The following is a 21,504-nucleotide window of genomic DNA, read 5'->3' as shown; positions in this document are numbered from 1 at the left end:
TGGTGAGTGACTGCAGCAAGGGCTGTGGGGAAAGCAGCGGAGGGAACTGCAGAGTTCTGAAAAGGCCCAGGAACTGGAAGCACCTCAGAAGGATCCTTCAGAAGGCTCCTAAGTAATCAGGTCCCCAGGTTCCCGCCCAGCACAGGCAGGCAACCACCTCTCTCCCCTCAGCCACTGCGGGAGCTCAAGGCTTAGCCTCTGCTGAGTTCTAGACACAGGGCAAAGAAAGCATAAGGCATGGGACAGGAAACCCGGAGATGAAAAAGGAGCTTATCGTCTTAGCCTGTCCTCCTCTTGTCTCACTGAACTCCAAAATGCTAACAACAGCTGGGTTTTAACCTTCCAGCAGGAGAACCCTTCTGGAAAGCCCATCAAATCCCTAGCAGTTATCTAGGTATGAAAGTAAATGTATATGTACTAGGAAAAAAAGAATAGGACACTAGCACATAGCAGGTGGAAAACACCATGGAAATTCTCTAGCTCAATTTCTCCCAAACTGAAGACTGGGAAGTTAGAGCCCAGAGAGCCAGGGAGGGTGAAGCTGTGTCTCTTAACGGTTCTCATCTTCTCAGCTGTCCCCTGCGAATGCCCTATCTGCAGGCTCACTCCCCAGTGCAGAGAGCTGCTGTGGTTGGGCCGAGCGGGAACCAGGAGCGGGGAACTCAGTCCAGGTCTTCCACATGGTGGCAGGAACCCAGTCATCTGAGCCATCACCACGGCCTCTCAGAGTCTGCATCAGCAGGAGGATTGAGCCGATACACTCTGATGTGGGATCAGACAACCCGTTAAGCCAAATACCTGCTCCCTAAAATCATCTTTAAAATAAAAAACACAATGCATATTAAAGCCTAAGATTAATTTGGACTTTGACTTGCTTAAACTAGAGAAAAATTCATAGATTTAAGTACATTAACTATATTAATCCTAATTATCTGGCTTGTGGCAGCAGTTCATACTTAGCTCACAAAACTAATAGCTGAGCTTGTGTAATACATGGTAGGAAAGAAAGCTGCTTCAACAACACACTAGTGTGACAGTGATACCTAGAAAAGTAACACCCACATACAGTAATATACTACATAGGTGGTAGTTAAACTCTGGCAATTTAAACTATTAGCAACCCAGCCAAAATTCAAAATAAGAAAAGAAAGAAAGTGGAGAGGGAAGCTTAAAACCACCCACGCTTTGCTCCTTAAAGGCTTAACTAGGTGTGGAAATAAGGCAGCAGAAAAGCAGCAAGCTCACAAAGAACAATATGATCAGCAAGACAGGATGGGGAAAAAACAAAGACCAGTAAAAACAGATGGAGTTACATTAAAAATCATAGCAGCCCAGGAATTCTCGATGTCTGCCGGGACTCTTGTACATTCCTCATAGGGCTATTTAGCCGTCCTTCAAACACTCCTTGCCCACTTTCTATGTGCCAGATGCCATATACAGCCAAGGAGTCTTAGGGAAGTTTGACAGGCGGGGGCTTAATCTTTCCCTCTTACTGATAATAGGGGCAAGATGTACCTGCAACTCCTCCTTCCACTTTCTTCTTGCTTTAAAGGAGGATTTTAAAGATTTATTTGAAGGCAGAAATACAGAGAAAGAAGGTGTTGGTGGGGGAGAAAGAGTGAGTTTCCATCTGCTGGTTTACTCCCCAAATGGCAGCAACAGACGGGGCTGGGCCAGATTGAAGCTAGGAGCCAGGGGCTTCTTGTGATTCGCCCATGTGCACCGGCCCCTAAAGGAGGATTTTAATCTAAAATATTTTTTATCTAAAGCTGCCACATCCATTTTATAATAAGCCTGAATATGGGAAGCTCACACACTAATGATGGCAGAGCAGAAAGACAGAAACAGGGGTGGGCGCTGTGGCAGAGTAGGCTAAGCCACCCCTTGCGGTGCTGTCATCCCATATGGGCGCCCATTCATGTCCCAGCTGCTCCTCTTCCGATCCACTTTTCTGCTATGGCCTGGGAAAGCAGTGGAAGATGGTGCCCAAGTCCTTGGGCCCCTGCACCCGTGGTTCACTTGGCTAATCCTCTGCCTGCAGCGCTGGCATCCCATATGGGCGTTGTGTCTAGTCCCGGTTGCTCCTCTTCCAGTCCAGCTCTCTGCTGTGGCCCGGGAAGGCAGTGGAGAATGGCCCAAGCACTTGGGCGCCTGCACCCGCATGGGAGACCAGGAGGAAGCACCTGGCTCTTGGCTTTGGATCAACATAGCTCTGGCTGGAGTAGCCATTTGCGGGGGTAAACCAACGGAAGGAAGATCTTTCTCTTTGTCGCTCTCTCTCACTGTCTAACTCCTTCTGTCAAATAAAAAAAAATGATTTGTTTATTTGAAAGACAGAATGACAGAAAGAGACAGACAGAGATCTTCCATTTGCTGGTTCATTGCCCAAATGGCTGCAACAGCCAGGGGTGGGCCAGGCTGAAGCCAGGAGTCAGGAACTCCATCGTAGTCTCCCAAGTGGGGGGCAGGGGCAGGGGCCATCATCCACTTCTTCACAGGAGCTTTAGCAGAAAGTTGGACTAGAAGCAGAGCAGACAGGACTATCCTGAGCTTTCTGATATGGGATGCTGAAGTCACAAGTGGCACCTTAACCCACTGTGCCACAGTGCCGGCCTCAGAATTACAACCTTCTTCTTCCCTTTAAAAAAAAAAATTCATTCATTTAAAAGGCAGAGAGACAGGTCTTCCATCTGCTGGTTCACTCTCAAATGGCTGTAATATCTGGGCTGGGCCAGGGCAAAACCAGGAGGCTGGAACTCTATCATGACAGATTTCCTATCTGGGTGGTGGGAGCCCATACACTTGGATCATCTTCTGTTGCTTTCCTGGAATGTCAGCAGGGCGCTGGATTGGAAGCAGAGAAGCTGGGACTTGAGTGTGTGCTCTGAGACAGGATACTGGCATCACAGGTGGTAGCTCTGGTTACTTATAAGTAAACACATTCTAGGTGCTAACCAAGGCAATCAATGTGTACCACACACCCCACCCTGAAGGACCTGGGAGTTTACTAGGAGAGACAGGTAGGCTAACAGAGAATTTATGTAGCCCAAGCAGCTTAACAGAGACGTCTAAAAGAACTGATGTGGAAGACACTTGCTAAATGGGAAAGTAAAGGACATCTTTAAAGAGTTTGAGATGTTTAAGTCTGTACTGAAAACTAAGTGGGAGTTACCAAATAAGGGACAGCATCTTTGAAAATACAGAGAACAGCTATACAAAATACTAGCACTGGGACAAAACCCTGAGGATGTTACTGTACGCAGGCTTAGTTCACTAGATGATGCTTAGGGTCACCAAAAATCATCAAAGAAAACTAAGTTATATTTAATATTCTTGTTCTAAGGTGGGGGTAACACTTTTCTGAAGTATGAACAAAATTTAAAAGGTCTGATACTTCAGTGCCAAGATAGTCTTATGGAACAGTAATAAGATTTACTTATCTATATGAAAGGCAGAGTTACAGAGAGAGGGGGACAGACAAAGGAGGAGAGAGATTGATCAGTCTTCCAACTACTAGTTCACTTCCCAAACAGCCACAATGGCAGGACTGGGCCAAGCTGAAGCCAGTATGGAACTCCATCCAGGTCTCCCAAGTGGGCTGCAGGAGTCCAAGTATTTGGGCCATCTTCTACTTTCCCAGGTGCATTAGCAGGAAGTGGAGCAGCTGGGACTCAAACCGGCTCCCATATGGGATGGAGGCATCACAGGTGACAGCTTAGCCTGTTGTGCCACAACACTGGCTTCCCAACAAAACATTTCTTGATAATGTAATACTATCATGATCTGATACTAGCTTTCTTTATTCCCATTTTAAATTACAGGAGTAGAAGTGGGTGTTTGGCCCAGCAGTTAAGATACTACTTGGGATGCCTGCATCCATATAGGAGTCCCTGGGTTCAAGTTCTGGCTCCACTTCCAATTTCAGCTCCCTGCTAATGTGCCCTGGAGGCAGCAGATGGTAGCTGAGATGCTTGGGCCTCTGCCATCCATGTAGAGACCTAGACAGAGTTCCTGGCTTTGGCTTGGCCCAGCCCTGGCTGTTGCAGACATTTGGAGAGTGAACACGTGGATGGAAGCTCCTTCTCTATCTGCCTTCCAAGTAAGAAATGAAAACAAATAAAAATTCTAATTATAAAATTTATAAGTAGTGGGTTGTAAAATTTTAAATAAAATCATTCCCAATTTCCTCCTCCAAGGTAACCAAGTTGGTATACCCCCAAACCTTTTCCTTTGCATTTCCATGTGTGCACACACATATCACTTTACATTCATTCATAACTGTACACATACTGTGATACTGCTGTATCACTTTTCACATAATATATATTGAAGATCTTTTGCTAACATTGTTAAATTAGGAGAACTATTTTAACATTTTAGTTAAAACTTGTGCTCTTTGATTTTTAAAGTTCCAATTAGCAAAGTCTTCCTGTTGGGCTGAGGATGAAAAACACTAGCTATGGCAAAGAAACCACAAGCCATCATATCAGCAGATAGTCTAAGTTTATATTAATCAGGGAAAAAACAGCTTCATTTATTAAGATTTGGGGAGGGAGAGGAAAGTGGCCCTGAGCCATCCACCCTCCTAGCAACACAGAAGGATCCAATTCACCTCCCCAAGCTATCAACCATTATTTGCCACTATCTCTGCAGAGCTCTTTTCTGTGAAAGGTTAGAAAACTCTTTGGTTGTCTAAACCTGGAAATACTGAAATCTGGATTCGGGTTCACACCTGCCTCCTGGGCTCTGCTCACTGCAGTAGCTCACAGTTCACTGGCACACACACACACAAATCAGGATGTAATTCAGATCCAATTCATTCAATGAATACTCAAGTGTCTGCTATGTAGTAGGCACTACTAGCAGGGACTGAAAGAATCTAGACCCCGCAGCTCATCTGTTAATTAATCTGCCCTGAAGATTAGAGAGTGCCAGCCCACAGTTGTTGAGCACCTCGTGTGTTCCAAATGCTTGGGGTATGTCACTTACTCGTTAGAACAATCCCACAGACGGAGTTATATCCTTGCTTTACACATCCAGAGACAGAGAGTGTATGAAAGTTAAGTAAGTTGCCTAAGGTCATATAACTAAGACAATCCATAGCTGTGGATTCTGGTATAAAAATACCCACAACTGAACGATCTGTCAATTAGTTTATGAAAAGCAAAACTCTTATAATCTGCAATCCATCAAAATTCAACCAGTCCTGAGTTGAATTTGAGTCTGTAAACAACTACATTAAAAGAGTAAATCTGCAAAGCAAATAATGCAAATTAGATGGCAAAGGGTTATTTACCATAGTTACCTAAAACAATGAGCACAGTACTTAAAAACAATCCTTTTCAACTACTCAAAAAGTTATTTGAAGTTTGCACAGAAGTTGCAAGAATAGTACATTTTATCTAAATTCCCTACTTCTGTTTTTTTAAAGACTTACTTATTTGAAAGGCCACACTACAGAAGAGAAGGAGAAAGAGATCTTCCATTTATTGGTTCTTTCTTCAGATGGTCAAAATGTCTGGGACTGGGCCAGGCCAAAGCCAAGAGCCTGGAACTCAACATCTGGGTCTCCCACATGGGTGGCAGGGGCCCAAGCACTTGGGCCATCTTCTGCTTTCCCAGGCACATTAACAGGGAGCTGGATCATAAGTGGAGCAGCTGGGACAAGAATCAGGGTCCATATGGGATGTTGGAGTCACAGGTGGGGACAACCTGCTAATACCACAAAGCTGGTCATTGAATCCCCTGTGCTGGGAATTTAGCACAATGCTGTCCCATTGGCTTTCTTGCTCTCTCTCAATATACACAAAACATGTTTTCCCCCGGACTTTTTGCCAGTAAGTTGCATATACACTCTTTTACCTTTAAATACTTGTATTTTCTAAGGACACGGATGTCTTCCTATAAAGCCTGGAGTGATTATCAACTTCAGGAAACCTATCCGTGATGACACTTTAATCGATGGTCCGTAGTCCAATCCTGTCAGTTGACCTAGTGATGTCTTCTACAGCATTTTCCCATTCTACTGCCAACCATATCCAGCCCAGAATCGCTTACTGCATTGGGTTGCCACGACTCAATAATTAGTATCGGATCTGCTGCTATTCACAAAACAGGTTCCTCAAAACAGACTGGGAAATCAATGCTACAAAGACGCAGGTGGTTTAAGCTCTGTTCCAGCATTAAGCAGTGTTCTTTGCACAAAAACGAGTCGTGCGGATAACGCGGCTACTATGGTCCTAAGGAACTGATCACAACAATCTTTACACCTCAACAGGAACGAAGCCTCACGACAAGCAGAGGCAACAGGTATCAGCCAAGCAACCTGCCGGCCTCTCCGGCCCCGCCAGGCCACCTCGGCAGCCAGGGCAGGGCAGGGAGAGGTCGGTCCTGGACCTCTCGGTCCCTCATCTTGGGGTCACGGGGAACGGTCACTTTTTACTCTAGGAATGTCTGCATCTTCTGACAAGTGCACATTTCTCACTGAGTAACGGACACGGGAAGGAAAGAACGCCGGGTGACGAGGCTGGCTCCTCGGTGCGCTGGGCTGCCCTGGGCGCCGCCGCCGCCCCCAGGCAGATGTCATCAGGTGAAGCAGGCGCTCACCGGGCAGCTCGCCGGACCGTCCGCCCGCAGCCCCGCGGGCTCGGCGGGGGCTGCGTGGACTCTGCAGCGGCCTCCCCCGGTCCGACAGGGGCCCGCGGAAAGCTGCCCGCGCCCGCAGCGAGCGAGTCCCGACCGGTCCTTACCGAGCGCTGGGCACGTCCACCGGCCCGAGGCCGCCGCCGCCGCCGCCGCCCGGGCCGGCCAGCACGTCCCCGCCGTATCTGTCCTCCATCCCGGGCTCACGAGCCGCCGCCGCTGCCCCGGCCGCGGGGTCTCCTCATGTCTCGCTGCTGCCGCGGAACGGCGGGCGCAGGCGCGTCACTCCCCCATGGCGGCGGCCCCGCCCGGGCCCCGCACGCCGGGCCGCCGAGTCCCCTGCTCCCGCTCACAGGCACACGCGCGACGGGACTAGGCCCCGGGCAGTTCCGGGAGCGCCGGGTTCCCGGGAGGCCGCACCGGCGGGGACGCGACCGGGCCACGTCATCCGGCCCAGCAGCCCTCACTCCCGGGGGCGTGTCTAACTCTGCGCCTGCGCACAACGAAGCGCTTGCTGGTCCTCGCCCGTTTTGGCTCCTCCCACTGCGGCGTGACGGCTCGAGGCCCCGCCCCCGCCCGCCTCTCCGCTCCACGTGGCTGGGGCGCCTTCGGAGGGCCCCTCGGGGTTCGGCGGGTTCCTGTAGCGCGGAGGAATTGAGCATAGAGCTGCAGGGGGTAGTAGGGGTGGGCGCTGTGGACCAGGGGCCAGGCCGCCGCTCGGTAGGTCCACATTCCGTGTGGGAGTTGCTGGGATTGAGTCCCGCCTCCGCTCCCAATCCTGTTTGGACGGGGCTGTCATCCCCAGGTGTGGGAGACCTGGAGGGTGTCCTGGGATTTGGGAGTGAACCAACTCTGCCTTTCAGTTAAATAGAAATAAATGGTTATGAACCAAAACCCGGAAAACCGGAGCGCAGTCGTCTCAGCCTCTGTGTAAGTGGTTCTTCCCGTAGCGCGAGTCGCTAGGAGAGACCCAGCGTGAGCCTCGCGGCCTTTCTTCCACCCCTGCACCTCGACGTGCAGCTTCCTCAAGGACGGCGTCTGCGGGCGGGGAGGCCGGCCCGTCTGTATCTCGGGGAAGTGTGTGTGTGGGGGGGTGCTTTCGTGGTGCTTTGGTTTTGTTTTTTATTTGGGGCAGGAGTGACAGCCAGACGGAGGCCTTGGGATTGCGGACGTGTGTGAGGACAGGACATGGGAGAAGAAAGGGATTTTTTCAAAGTGCTGCTGTACACTATGTTTTCCCCCTATTTTGGAAAGTACAGAACGGAGTTTCTTTACATTTGACTGTAACACTGTGCTGCTTAATGCAGGCACATCTGTGAAATCCAGCTGCCGTAGGCAGGGAGGTGCAGGTCCAAGCCCCCTCTCCTTTTCTCCCCGTCTGTAAATGCAACCACCATGGCTGTTGACTGCATTCCTGCTATGGCCTTTAGCTCGTTAAAAGGTCATCATAAGGTAATAACCATGACTGACACTCCTGCTCCATCATATACCTTAGGGCCCGGAAATGGGTGGTACCCAAGCCCTGCCCCAAACTCCACTCCTTATGAATATTCAGTTCTCCCAGACCTCACCACCACCCCCTCTGCCTCCAGGAGTGGCCCAGAATCACTTGAGTTCACCTCGCCCTTGAGCATGCCCAGATTGCTTCCTGAGAACGAATTTTCACTTTGCATGGGAATAAATCTGGCTTAGCTGTTGATCTCTGCCTGCTTGGTTCTTTTATTTTAAAAAAAAAAGGTTTATGGGGCCGGTGCAGTGGCGCACTGGGTTCATCCTCCACCTGAGGCGCCGGCATCCCATATGGATGCCGGTTCTGGCCCTGGCTGCTCCACTTCTGATCCAGCTCTCGGCTATGGTCTGGGAAAGCAGCAGAGGCCCAAGTAGTTGGGCCTCTGCACCCACCGGAGAGACCAGGAAGAAGCTCCTGGCTCCTGGCTTCGGATCAGCGCAGCTCCGGCTATTGCGGCCATTTGGGGAGTGAACCAACGGAAGGAAGGTCTTCTTTACTGTCTGTAACTCTACCTCTCAAATAAATACATAAATAAAATATTTTTTAAAAAGGTTTATTTATTTATTCAAAAGGCAGAGTTACATGGAGTGGGAGGGGAGAGAGAGAGAGAGAGAGAGAGAAAGAAATTCCTTCTGTTGGTTCACTCCCCAAATGGCTAAAATGACTGGGGCGGGGACACAGCCAAAGCCAGGAACCTGGAACACCATCTGGGTCTCCCACTTGGGTGGCAGGGGCCCAAGCACTTTGGTTATCATCTGCTGCTTTCCCAGGTGCATTAGCAGGGAGGTGGATTGGAAGTGGAGCAGCTCAAATGGGATGACAGCATCACAGGCAGAGGCTTAACACTTGTGTCACATCAATGACCCTGCTGTGTTTCATTCTTGAATCTTTTTCTTGTATTGCAGACAAGAACCTGGGCACAGCCACCCCCTGACAAAGCCACATAGCAACAGACCTTTGTGTTGTTTTTCTGTTGCTAAAAAATCAGGATTGTGGGCTCCTGGGATTGTCTTGGTTTGAATCCCCCAACTCTCCCACTCAGTAATTGCGAGACTTTGGGTCAGTCGCTTGGCCTTTCTGTACCTCGGTTTTCATATCTGTAAAATAGTAATAGTAATATAGGATTTTTAGGGGGATTGTATGTGTTAATTTGTGAAAAGTATCTTCAACAATGAATGCTATATATAATTAATACATGTTAACTGTACATGTGGGTGTCCCAAATAGCATCTTAACCACTGTGAACTGTTACTATTCATAGGGAAATTTGGGGTTGAGGATTTGAAGATGATGAACTTTTTAAAATTTATTTGTTTTTTTAGAATAAATTTTTTTATTTTATTATTATTTTTTTAAGTAGAGAGCAAGAGAGAGTAAGAGACAGGGAGATAGGTAGGAAGAATTTTTTTTTTTTTTTCCAGCCACTGGTTCACTCCCCAAATGCCTGCAACAGCCAGGACTGGATCAGGTCAAAGCCAGGAGCCAGGAATTCGATCCAGGTCTCCCATGAGAATAGCAGGACCCAAGTATTTGAGCCATCACCCGCTGCCTCCCAGGGTGCACACTAATAGGAAGGTGGAATTGGAAGTCGAGCTGAGACTTGAACCTAGGCATGAGATGTGAGTTTCCTTTCATTTTTTTTTTTTTGACAGGCAGAGTGGACAGTGAGAGAGAGAGACAGAGAGAAAGGTCCTCCTTTTGCCATTGGTTCACCCTCCAATGGCCGCCACGGCCGGCGCACCGCGCTGATCCGATGTTAATCCTCCGCCTTGCGGCGCCGGCACACCGGGTTCTAGTCCCGGTCGGGACACCGGATTCTGTCCTGGTTGCCCCTCTTCCAGGCCAGCTCTCTGCTGTGGCCAGGGAGTGCAGTGGAGGATGGCTCAAGTGCTTGGGCCCTGCACCCCATGGGAGATCAGGATAAGTACCTGGCTCCTGCCATCAGATCAGCGCGGTGTGTGGGCTGCAGCGGCCATTGGAGGGTGAACCAACGGCAAAGGAAGACCTTTCTCTCTGTCTCTCTCTCTCTCACTGTCCACTCTGCCTGGAAAGAAAGAATGAAAGAAAGAAAGAAAGAAAGAGAGAGAGAGAGAGAGAGAGAGAGAGAGAGAGAGAAAGAAAGAAATAGAGCAGCCAGGACTCAAATCAGTTCCCATATGGCATAGGTGGCGGCTTTACCTGCTTCTACTGCCCCCCCCCCGCCACCTCCCCTCCCCCCCGTGGAGACCTTTGGTGCTAAAATGATCCTCGATTGATGCCTTACAGCTGGTTCAAATAGCCAGGCTTTTTTTTTTTTTTTTTTAAGATTTATTTTATTTATTTGAAAGACAGAGTTACAGAGAGAGGCAGAGATAGAGACAGAGAGGTCTTCCATCGCTGGTTCACTCCCCAGATGGCTGCAACAGCCAGAGCTGCACCGATTCGAAGCCAGGAGCTTCTTCCATGATTTCCACATGGGTGCAGGGGACTAAGGACATGGGCCATCCTCTACTGCCTTCCCAAGCCATAGCAGAGAGCTGGATCGGAAGAGGAGCAGCTGGGACTAGAACCGGCACCCAAATGGCCAGGGCTTTAACCAGTTGTGCCACAGCGCCCCCAATGGCCAGGCTTTTATACTCCTATCTCAATCAGTCATGGGGTGTGCCTCACCCTTAGAAGAATGATTCTGTAATCCCTAAGGGGACTGACTCTGATGATAGTCCAGTGACAGCTCTCCCAGCAGCACAATGAGTCTCCTTGGCAGAGAAGCTGGGCTGTGCACAGTAGCAGGCTGGTAAATGTTTACTATCCAGCTCTTGGGAGAGGAAGCCTGGGTTAATAGTCTTTGGCAGTTTCTAGGGTGTAAATACGCCCACCATGGCCTTTTCTAGCTGCCAATGTGACATCTTTGAATATGGAGTTGGGAAAAAATGTGCAGTAGAAAACCTCAAGGGCATAGATCATAATAAAGTGCAGCACAAAACAATCAGGACATGATTTTTGACTATCCAGCACCTTTGGTTTTAAAATAATTCAATCACAAGCTTTGATATATATATATATATATATATTTTTTTTTTTTTTGGACAGGCAGAGTAGACAGTGAGAGAGAGAGACAGAGAGAAAGGTCTTCCTTTTCCATTGGTTCACCCTCCAATGGCCACTGTGGCTGGAGCACTGCGGCACCGCGCTGATCCGAAGGCAGGAGCCAGGTGCTTCTCCTGGTCTCCCATGCGGGTGCAGGGCCCAAGCACTTGGGCCATCCTCCACTGCCTTCCTGGGCCACAGCAGAGAGCTGGCCTGGAAGAGGGGCAACCGGGACAGAATCCAGCACCCCGACAGGGACTAGGACCGGTGTGCCGGCGCCGCAAGGCAGAGGATTAGCCTAGTGAGTCGCGGCGCTGGCCACATTGATAATTTTTTTTTTTTGACAGGCAGAGTGGATAGTGAGAGAGAGAGAGACAGAGAGAAAGGTCTTCCTTTTTGCCGTTGATTCACCCTCCAATGGCCGCTGCGGCCGGCGCACCACGCTGATCCAAAGCCAGGAGCCAGGTGCTTCCTCCTGGTCTCCCATGGGGTGCAGGGCCCAAGCACCTGGGCCATCCTCCACTGCACTCCCTGGCCACAGCAGAGAGCTGGCCTGGAAGAGGGGCAACCGGACAGAATCCGGTGCCCCGAGCGGGACTAGAACCCTGTGTGCCGGCGCCGCAAGGCAGAGGATTAGCCTAGTGAGCTGCGGCGCCAGCCTGATAATTTTTTTAAAAATAAAATAAATCTTTTATTTGAAAGACAGAATTACAGAGAGGTGAAGAGAGAGAGAGGTCCTCCATCTGCTGGTTCATTCCCTAAATGGCTGCAAAGGCCGGAGCTGCACCAATCTGCAGCCAGGAGCTCCTTCCTGGCCTGTGGTGGAATGAGGTGAAAAGGTCATGCCAAGATGGCCACTGAGGTGACAAGGTCATGCCAAGATGGCTGCTGACAACAGAAACTGCCTGGCAAGAGGTCGTGATTGGATGGCTTCGGAAACCACATGACAACAGAGCCTGACTGACAGCAGGCCATGATTGGATGGTTTCAGAAACTGCCTGGCAACAAGAGCCTTCCTGGCAACAGGCTGTGATTGGATGGCTTTGAATCCCACCTGGCAATGGAGCCTGCCTGGCAACAGGCTGTGATTGGATGGCTTTAGAAAGTGCCTGGCAACAGCCTATGATTGGTTGGGACATAGACCGCCCCTTGACCGGATTGGCTGGTCTTGGCTATATAAGCTGTTGTACTAACTGAAATAAACGAGTCTGCGGGCTGCTCGCCTCAGGCCTGCTTTCACCCGACTCCTGGGGTCTGTGTGGTGACTCCCCGCCTGTTGCCCCCACCACGCTCCTCCTCTCAGAAAGGAATCCACTGCAACATTGTTGAGAAATCAACTGCAACACTGGCCCACCACGTGGGTACAGGGGCCTAAGGACTTGGGCCATCCTCCCCTGCTGTCCCAGGCTCCTTAGCACTGGAATAGGCCTCCATGTGAGATGCTGGCGCTTCAGGCTGGGACCAGCACAAGCTTCTGTAATTTAACAGCTAATAATGGCTGCTTAAGACCTGCCTCAGGGCCAGCATTGTGCTGCAGTGCAGTAAGCTGCTGCCTGTGATGCTGGCATCCCCTGTGAACACCGATTTGAGTCCTGGCTGCTCCACTTCCAATCCAGCTCCTTGCTCATGCACCTGGAAAGCGATGGAGGATGGCTTAAGTAGTACATGGGCCCCTGCAGCTCTTGTATGGAGTTCTAGGCTCCTGGATTTGGTCTGGACCAGCACCAGCTATTGTGGTCATTTGGGGAGTGAACCCACAGATGGAAGATCTCTCTCTTTCCTTGTTTCTTTCTCTCTCTCTGTAACCCTGCCCTTCAAATAAATCTTAGGAAAAAATGAATAAATAAAGTAAGAAAACCTATCTTGAGGCCGGTGCTGTGGTGTAATATATTAAGCCCCTACCTGAGGCACTGGCATCCCACATAGGTGCCACTTCATGTCCAGGCTGTTCCTCTTCTGATCCAGCTCCCTGCTATAGCCTGGGAAAGCAGTAGAAGATGGCCCAAGTGCTTGGGCCCCTGTACCCATGTGGGAGACCTGGAAGAAGCTCCCAGCTCCTGGCTTCGGATTGGCCCAGCTCTGGCCTTTGCAGCCATTTGGGGAGTGAACCAATGGATGGAAGGTCTTTGTCTATTTCTCCCTCTCTCTGTAACTCTGCCTCTCAAATAAATGGATACTTTTTTTTTTTTTTTTAACTATCTCAGGGGGCAGGCATTTGGTGCAGTGGTTAAGATGCTTCCTGGCGGCCGGCGCCGCGGCTCACTAGACTAATCCTCCGCCTTGTGGCGCCAGCACACAGGGTTCTAGTCCCGCTCGGGGCACCGGATTCTGTCCCGGTTGCCCCTCTTCCAGGCCAGCTCTCTGCTGTGGCCAGGGAGTGCAGTGGAGGATGGCCCAAGTACTTGGGCCCTGCACCCCATGGGAGACCAGGAGAAGCACCTGGCTCCTGGCTCCTGCCATCGGATCAGCGCGGTGCCACAGTGCTCCGGCCGCGGCGGCCATTGGAGGGTGAACCAATGGCAAGGGAGGACCTTTCTCTCTGTCTCTCTCTCTCACTGTCCACTCTGCCTGTCAAAAAAAAAAAAAATGCTTCCTGGGATGGTCACATTCCTTATCAGAGGTCAGGTCCCTGGTGCTCTGCTCCTGATGCAGATTCGTGTACATGCAGACCCTTGGAGGCAGCAGATAAGAGCTCAGGTTCTTGTGTCCTCGCCACCCACTTGGGAGACTCAGATTGAGTTCTGGGCTCCTGGCTTTGGCCTGATCCAGCTCTGACAATTGCAAGCCTTGAGTCTCTGCTTTTCAGATAAATATTAAAATAAATAATAAAACAGTAACCCCTGTCTCAAGGGGTGGGCATTGGGCATAGCAGCTGAAATACCACTTAGGATGCCCACATCCCCCACCACTCTTGATTTCAGTTTTCTGGTAGTGCACATCCTGGGAGGTAGCCGGTGATGGCTCAGGTACTTGTCCCTGCCACCCATATGGGAGACCCAGATAGAGTTCCTGGCTGCTGGCTTTGGCCTGGCCCATCTGTGGTTGTTGAACAAGTCATCTGGGGAGTGAACTAGTGGGTGGGACATTTGTGTCTGTCTGCCTTTCAAATTGATTAATTAGTTTAAAAAATCTGTATGAAAATTCCTTGAACTGCCCTCACGAGGCAGGATGATCTGGCTCCACGCATTGCTGGTCCCATGTTAAAGCATTCACCAGCCTTTTGATTCTTCTCAGGACGTCTTCCTGAAGTCCTCTGTGTGGATCAGCTATGCCTGCTGCATGTTCTCCCGGTACTATGCTCTTCCTTAACACAGATGATCTTCTTTATTTGTCTGATAGATTAGTAGCAGGGGAGGGATGAAGAGTCTTTCACACTCCTCTTCTGTCTCCTCCACCATGCAGCCCATGATGGAAGTAGCAGACACGCAGCAGTATTTTTTAAAAAATATTTATTTATTTAATTTTTTAGTTGAAAGGCAGAGTTGGGGCTGGCACTGTGGCGTAGAAGGTTAAGCCTCCACCAGCAGTGCTGGCATCCCATATGGGCACTGGTTTCAGTCCTGGCTACTCCACTTTTGATCCAGCTCCTAGCTAATTCTCTGTACTTCTGCCTTTCAAATAGATAAATAAATCTTAAAAAAAAAAAAAGAAAGGTAGATTTATATGGGAGGGAGAGAGAGAGAGAGAGAGAGAAAGAGAGAGAGAGATTGATCGTCTGCTTGGTTCACTCTCCAAATGACAGCAATGGCCAAAGCTGGGCCAGATTGAAGCCAGGAGCCAAGAGCTTCTTCCAGGTCTCCCACATGAGTGCAGGGGCCCGAAGACTTGGGCTGTTTCCCAGGCCACAGCAGAGAGCTGGATTGGAGGTGGAGCAGCTGGGACTTGAACCAGCAGTGCCCATATGGGATCCCGATGCCGCAGTATTTGTTGAAAGGACAAGTGAGTGATGAAAATACAAGGTGTGTATATATTTATGAATTCCTGAATACCTTTCCTTTCCAAAATACAGTCTGCTCCCCTCCCCAGTATAAGTGTACTAAGTACAATGAAGTCTTATCACATGCAGATTTAGCTTACGCAAATTCAACTACATAAACCAGTACCACAAAAATAAGAGGAGAACGTGACAGTGCGTGGTGCGTGATTCTGCATAGCATTTCAAGGTGGGATGTGAACAGCTACTTTTCTTCATTCGGCCCCAGTTCCAGGGTGCTTCTCCCATCATCGCCTCGCTGTATTAGATGTGGTTCTGAGAGAGACGTATCGAATGCAGATTTTTTTGTGGTCCTCAGTCACTTTTCCACTACTCCATCTGCTGCTCAGCCAAAGAAACAGCAGCCATTCTGACGGCAGATGGAACATGGGCTGGACAGCAAAATCACGGTGAATGTTTCTGTTTTTTTTTTTTTTTTAAAAGGTTTATTTAATTAATTTATTTATTTGAAAGAGTTACACAGAAAGAAGAGAGGCAGAGAGAGAGAAAGAGAGAGAGAGAGAGAGAGAGAGAGAGAGAGAGAGAAGTCTTCCTTCGATGGTTCACTCCCCAGTTGGCCTAAAACGGCCAGAGCTGCGCTGATCTGAAGCCAGGAGCCAGGAGCCAGGAGCCAGGAGCCAGGAGCCAGGAGCCAGGAGCTTCTTCTGGGTCTCCCACGCAGGTGCAGGGGCCCAAGGGCTTGGGCCATCTTCCACTGTTTTCCCAGGCCATAGCAGAGAGCTGGACTGGAAGAGGAGCAGCCAGGTCTTGAACCGGTGCCCATATGGGATGCCGGCGCTTCAGGCCAGGGTGTACACCTGCTGCGCCACAGCGCCGGCCCCAATGGTGAACGTTCTAAAATCACTGTTAGAATTTCTGAGGGTCAGCACAGTTCAGGGATGTCCAGGGTGATACTGTGAATGTACTTTTTGTTTTGTGTGGTAGCTTGATACCCAATCTCCATTGTTTCATAAAAAATTGAAAATCCAGAAAATTAGAAAGCCATAAAACAAAAAAAGCCTACTTCTAAACTGCAATGCATTGATTGTATCTTTGTTTTCAGTCTATTTTCCTTTCCTTTCTTTCTCTCGTTCTTCTTTTTAAAGATTTATTTATTTGAAAGGCAGAGTGTCAGGGACAGAGGCATAGACAGAGAGCTAGAGTGCTTCTATCTAATGTTTCATTTCCCAAATGGTCGCAACAGCCAGGTCTGGGCCAAAGCTGGGAACCAGAAACTCAATCCGGGTCTCCTGTGTGGGTGGCAGAGGCCCAAACATTTGGGCCATCTTTTGCTGCCTTCCCAGGCAATTAGAGGAAGCTGGATTGGAAGTGGAACAGCTAAGACACCAACTGGCACTCCCATATGGGCAGGGAGAGTCACAGCTGAGCTTAACCTGCTGTATCACAAAGCTGGCTCCTTCCATCTCTTCTTTTTCTTTTTCCCCTTTAAAATTTTTATAAAGGGAACAAATTTCATATATAAGTTTAAAAGCGTGATACTTCCCATCCTACCATCCCTCCCTCACTCCTACCCTCTCTCCTCTTGCTTTTCTTATTTTTCTTGTAAGTTTTACAATGAAATGCTTTCTTTTTTAAAATATTTATTTATTTATTTGAAAGTCAGAGTTACACAGAGAAAGAAGGAGAGGCAGAGAGAGAGAGAGAGAGCGAGAACGAGAGGTCTTCCATCTGCTGGTTCACACCCCAGTTGGCTGCAACACCCAGAGCTGCGCCAATCTGAAGCTAGGAGCCAGGAGCTTTTTCCAGGTCTCCCATGTGGGTGCAGGGACCCAAGGACTTGGATCACCTTCTACTGCTTTCCCAGGCCATAAAAGAGAGCTGGCTCGGAAGTGGAGCAGCTGAGACTTGAACTGGTGCCCATATGGGATGCCGGCACTGCAGGCAGCGGCTTTACCCACTATTGCACAGTGTGGGCCCCATACAATGAAATACTTTCAGTTTACTTTATAATCACAAGATTGATCCTCCCCATCTCTTTTCTAAGCATAATGTTTTTGAATTTTAAACTATACTTTGTGATATATATATAATTTTATATTTTTCTTCTATTGTAGCACAGACTACTGTACTCATATACCTGTGAATTTACTGTAACTGTCCATAGAGCATTCCCCAAAGAAGTACTGTACATTCATTTTCCTCATAGTATGTCCTAAAAATGACAGTTTTAAATGTAAAACAAAGTTAATGGGAAAGCATTCTTTTGGGCCAGCCTCCTATTACCAAGCCCCAACAAAGCAGACCAAACTAGAATGGACTCATTTGTACTAAATGTCACATAATCAGACTGAGCTTTGAAATGGGGTTGTTTTCCAGAAAAACAGGAGATCCCAGTAAAACAGCTTAATAAGGAATCCTGTCTGCTTTAACCCTATATGGAAAGCCACTGACACAACTAACCCATTTTATTTTCAGCTCTTTTCTGCTTATAAAGTCAAACATCTCTGCTCTGTTCATTAGAACACATTCCATTTAATGGGATGAGGTGTTGCCTGATTCTAGAATCACAAAATCCAATTGTATCTTCAAATCAGATTTGTTGTGATTTTGATGTAAGCTAAAGTAAAAAAGCCAGATAGCAACTAAGTAAAGAAAAGAACTGATACTGCACAGAAGAGGAAACCTAACTGGAATGACTAGAGACATACATAAGAAGGCGAGTAATCAGGGAAATTCACATGAAACCACAGTGAGATACAATGCATATTTTAAAAAATATTTACTTATTTTCATCTACATGAAAGGCAGAGCAACATGGGAGAGGAGAGAGAGAGGGAGAGGGAGAGAGAAAGAGAGAACCCTTCCACTGATTCACTCCCCAGGAGCCGGGAACTCCATCTGGGTCTCTCACATGGGCGGCAGGGGCCCAAACACTTGAGCCATTAGCTGCTGCCTCCCGGGTCGTCATAGCAGGCACCTGGGTCAGGAGCAAAGGTGCCAGGACTGGAACTAGGCACTCAGGCTGATACGGGATGTGGGTGTCTCAAGCAGTAGCTTAGCTTGCTGTGCTGCAGTCCTGCCCCAATTCACATTCTTCTGATTGGCAAAACTTTGACAGTGTTATGACATCAACTGTGGTATGTATGTGAGAAAGGAACTTCACTTCTTGGGGGCTAGAGTATTGTTAAAACCTCTTTGCAGAGTGATTTGGTACTGTTGAGTAAAGTTGAAGTTGTACAGTTGTCTGCCCCAGCACTTTTACTGCAGGATGTGTGATGTAGGCACATTGGTTGTGAAAGTGTAGTCCTCAGGCCAGCAGCATCAGTCTCGTGGAAGAATAAATTGGAAACAAATAATAAACTCTGAGGATAGAGTTCAGCTGCCAGTGCTTAAAAAGGCTTTTTTTTTCTGCTTACAAATCAGTACAAGTCAGATTTGGTGTTTGTTTTTGTTGTTGTTAAAGATTTATTTATTTATTTGAAAGTCAGAGTTACACAGAGAGAGAAGGAGAGGCAGAGAGAGAGAGGTTTTCCATCTGCTGGTTCACTCCCTAATTGGCCTCAATGGCTGGAGCTGTGCCGATCCAAAGCCAGGAGCCAGGAGCTTCTTCTGGGTCTCCCACACGGGTGCAGGGGCCCAAGGGCTTGGACCATCTTTCATTGCTTTCCCAGGCGATAGCAGAGAGCTGGATTGCAAGTGGAGCAGCCAGGACTTGAATTGCTGCCCAAATGGGATGCCAGCACTGCAGGCGGTGGCTTTATCCGCTATGCCACAACACCAGGCCCCGTGGTGCTTGTTTTAACATTGTTTGTGATTGGGAAGGATGGGACAGAAATTTAAATGTCCATTAACTTGAAATAAAGTAAAAAATTATATATTCATACCATTGGACAAATGAATGAATGAGAATTACTTGTATCAAGTTTTCCCCTTTTGTGACGTTCAATCCCTTTGTGATTTCTGTCCAAAGCAAGACTGGAAAAAGAAAGTTCAATGCAATCCCACACTGACAAGAAGACTATGTCTTCTCTTTCCAAAGAGCTGAGATGGGAGTGCAGTGTTTGATCCATGCCCATCAGAAGGGATGATGAAGTTCAGCTTGTAGGAGGACACTCTGAAAGGCAGCGAATTGGCAAAGAGCTTGTGTACACTGAATGGGTGCAGTGGGGAAGAGCTAATGATACAACCGTACATGTGGGCTTTTGCTCCAGCAAGATGATAATCACTACACTAAAACTGGACTCAGACTAAAGAAAGATCCTTCCGTGGAAAGCCAGATCTCACCAGTAAGAAAAGGGAAGGGCAGGGGCTGGCATCTCATATGGGTGCTGGTTCAAGTCCTGGCTGCTCTTCTTCTGATCCAGCTCCCTGCTGCCTGGGAAAGCAGTGGAAGATGGCCCAAGTCCTTGGGCCCCTGTACCCGCGTGGGAGACCTGGAAGAAGCTCCTGGCTCCTGGCTCTGGATCGGTGCAGCTCCGGCCGTTGCGGCCATCTGGGGAGTGAACCAGTGGAAAGAAGACTTCTCTCAGTGTCTACTTCTCTCTATCCATAACTCTATCTTTCAAAATAAAATAAAATAAAATAAAATCTTTTAAAAAAGGAAAGGGGGCCAGTGCCACGGCTCACTAGGTTAATCCTCCAACTGCAGCACCGGCACCCTGGGTTCTAGTCCTGGTTGGGGCGTCGAATTCTGTCCCAGTTGCTCCTCTTCCAGTCCAGCTCTCTGCTGTGGCCCGGGAAGGCAGTGGAGGATGGCCCAAGTGCTTGAGCCCTGCACCCGCATGGGAGACCAGGAGGAGGCACCTGGCTCCTGGCTTCAGATCAGTGCAGTGCGCCGGCCGCAGCGGCCATTGTGGGGTGAACCAATGGAAAAGGAAGTGTCGCTCCCCCTCTTCGTGGAGGAACGACACAAGACCCTGCGCTGTTCTTTCGTCTGCTCGGCCCTCCCCGGGTTTGCTGCTGGTTCTTCCCGGGTTGGCTACTATCCCTTCCACCTCCGTGGAAGGGCAGTTCCCCCTGGCCACATTCCCCACTTCCGCAGGGGAGCGGCACACCGCCGGCTGGCTCTCTCGGGGGGCTGCACAGGTGTTCCTTCAGCTAGATGTTCCCCTTAGATGTTCCTGGTGCATGCCGTCTCTCTCCTCCTTTATAGTCCTCCTCCGCCAATCCTAACTCGGCTGCCCACACGCCGAGTACGCTGCTCTCCAATCAGGAGCAAGTCCTACAGTTTATTGGTTGAACTGGAGGCAGCTGTGCAAAAGCTGTTTTCTTCTCTCCCAGCGCCATATTGTGGGAGAGCAGATGCATAGAATAAGTCCCAATTCCAGTAACTTAGTCTAGTCCGAATTGCTCCCCACAAGGAAGATCTTTCTTTCTCTGCTTGTCAAAAAAAAAAAAAAAAAAAAAAAAAAAAAAAAAAAGGAAAGGGAAAGGCGAACAATTGAAAGAAGTGGGATGTAATCTTGAATGCAAATTTCAGCAAAAATTGCAGAAATAAAAAGAATTGTCTTTTTTTTGTTTGTGGATTGGTTGGTTTTTCATTGTTGAATTTTTTTTAAAGATTTATTGGGGCTGGTGCTGCAGCATAGCGGGTAAAGCCGCCACCTACAGTGCTGGCATCCCATGTGGACGCCGGTTCAAGTCCTGGCTGCTGCACTTTGATTCAGCTCTCTGCTATGGCCTAGGAAAGCAGTAGAAAATGGCTCAAGTGGGGCCGGCGCCATGGCATGGTGGGTTAATCCTCCACCTGTGGCACTGGCATCCCATATGGGCGCTGGTTCTAGTCCCGGTTGCTCCTCTTCCAATCCATCTCTCTGCTGTGGCCTGGGAAGGTGGTGGAAGATGTCCCAGGTGCTTAGTGCCCTGCACCCGCATGGGAGACCAGGAGGAAACACCTGGCTCCTGGCTTCAGATTGGTGCAGCGTGCCAGCTGTAGCGACAATTTGGGGAGTGAACCAACGGATGGAAGGCCTTTCTGTCTCTCCCTCTCACTGTCTGTAACTGTGCACCTGAAGATGCTCCTGGCTCCTGGCTTCGGATCTGTGCAGCTCTGGTCATTGTGGCAAATAGGGGAGTGAACCAGTGGATGGAAGACCTCTCTCTCTCTCTCTCTGCTTCTCCTTCTTTCTCTGTGTAACTCTAGATTTCAAATACATAAATAAATCTTTTTAAAGAAGATTGATTTGGCCAGCGCCGCGGCTCAATAGGCTAATCCTCCGCCTTGCGGCGCCGGTGCACCGGGTTCTAGTCCTGGTCGGGGCACTGGATTCTGTCCCGGTTGCCCCTCTTCCAGGCCAGCTCTCTGCTGTGGCCAGGGAGTGCAGTGGAGGATGGCCCAAGTGCTTGGGCCCTG

The 21,504-nt window shown here is 49.0% G+C and overlaps 1 protein-coding gene and 1 pseudogene across 3 annotated transcripts in view; one reads left to right on the top strand and one right to left on the bottom strand.

The window, feature by feature from the left end:
* SLC30A5 (solute carrier family 30 member 5) overlaps window positions 1-7,104 on the bottom strand; it is a 37,103-nt gene extending 29,999 nt beyond the window's left edge. For all 3 annotated transcript variants that reach the window (XR_016220834.1, XM_002714071.6, XM_089313241.1), the window contains exon 1: window positions 6,750-7,104. Coding sequence is in view for 2 of the 3 variants with exons in the window: in XM_002714071.6 (XP_002714117.2) it covers window positions 6,750-6,838 (89 nt within the window). In the remaining variant the exon portion in view is untranslated. The remainder of the gene's footprint in view (window positions 1-6,749) is intronic.
* Window positions 7,105-19,054: 11,950 nt separating this feature from the next.
* Window positions 19,055-19,442, top strand: LOC149122427 (ribosomal protein uL24-like pseudogene; annotated as a pseudogene).
* The last annotated feature ends 2,062 nt before the right edge of the window (window positions 19,443-21,504 follow it).

Source organism: Oryctolagus cuniculus, chromosome 14, assembly GCF_051225735.1.
Source record: "Oryctolagus cuniculus isolate XC-2025 breed Fujian yellow rabbit chromosome 14, ASM5122573v1, whole genome shotgun sequence".
Classification (NCBI taxonomy): Eukaryota; Metazoa; Chordata; class Mammalia; order Lagomorpha; family Leporidae; genus Oryctolagus; species Oryctolagus cuniculus.
This window is presented reverse-complemented; position numbering and strand designations above follow the sequence as displayed.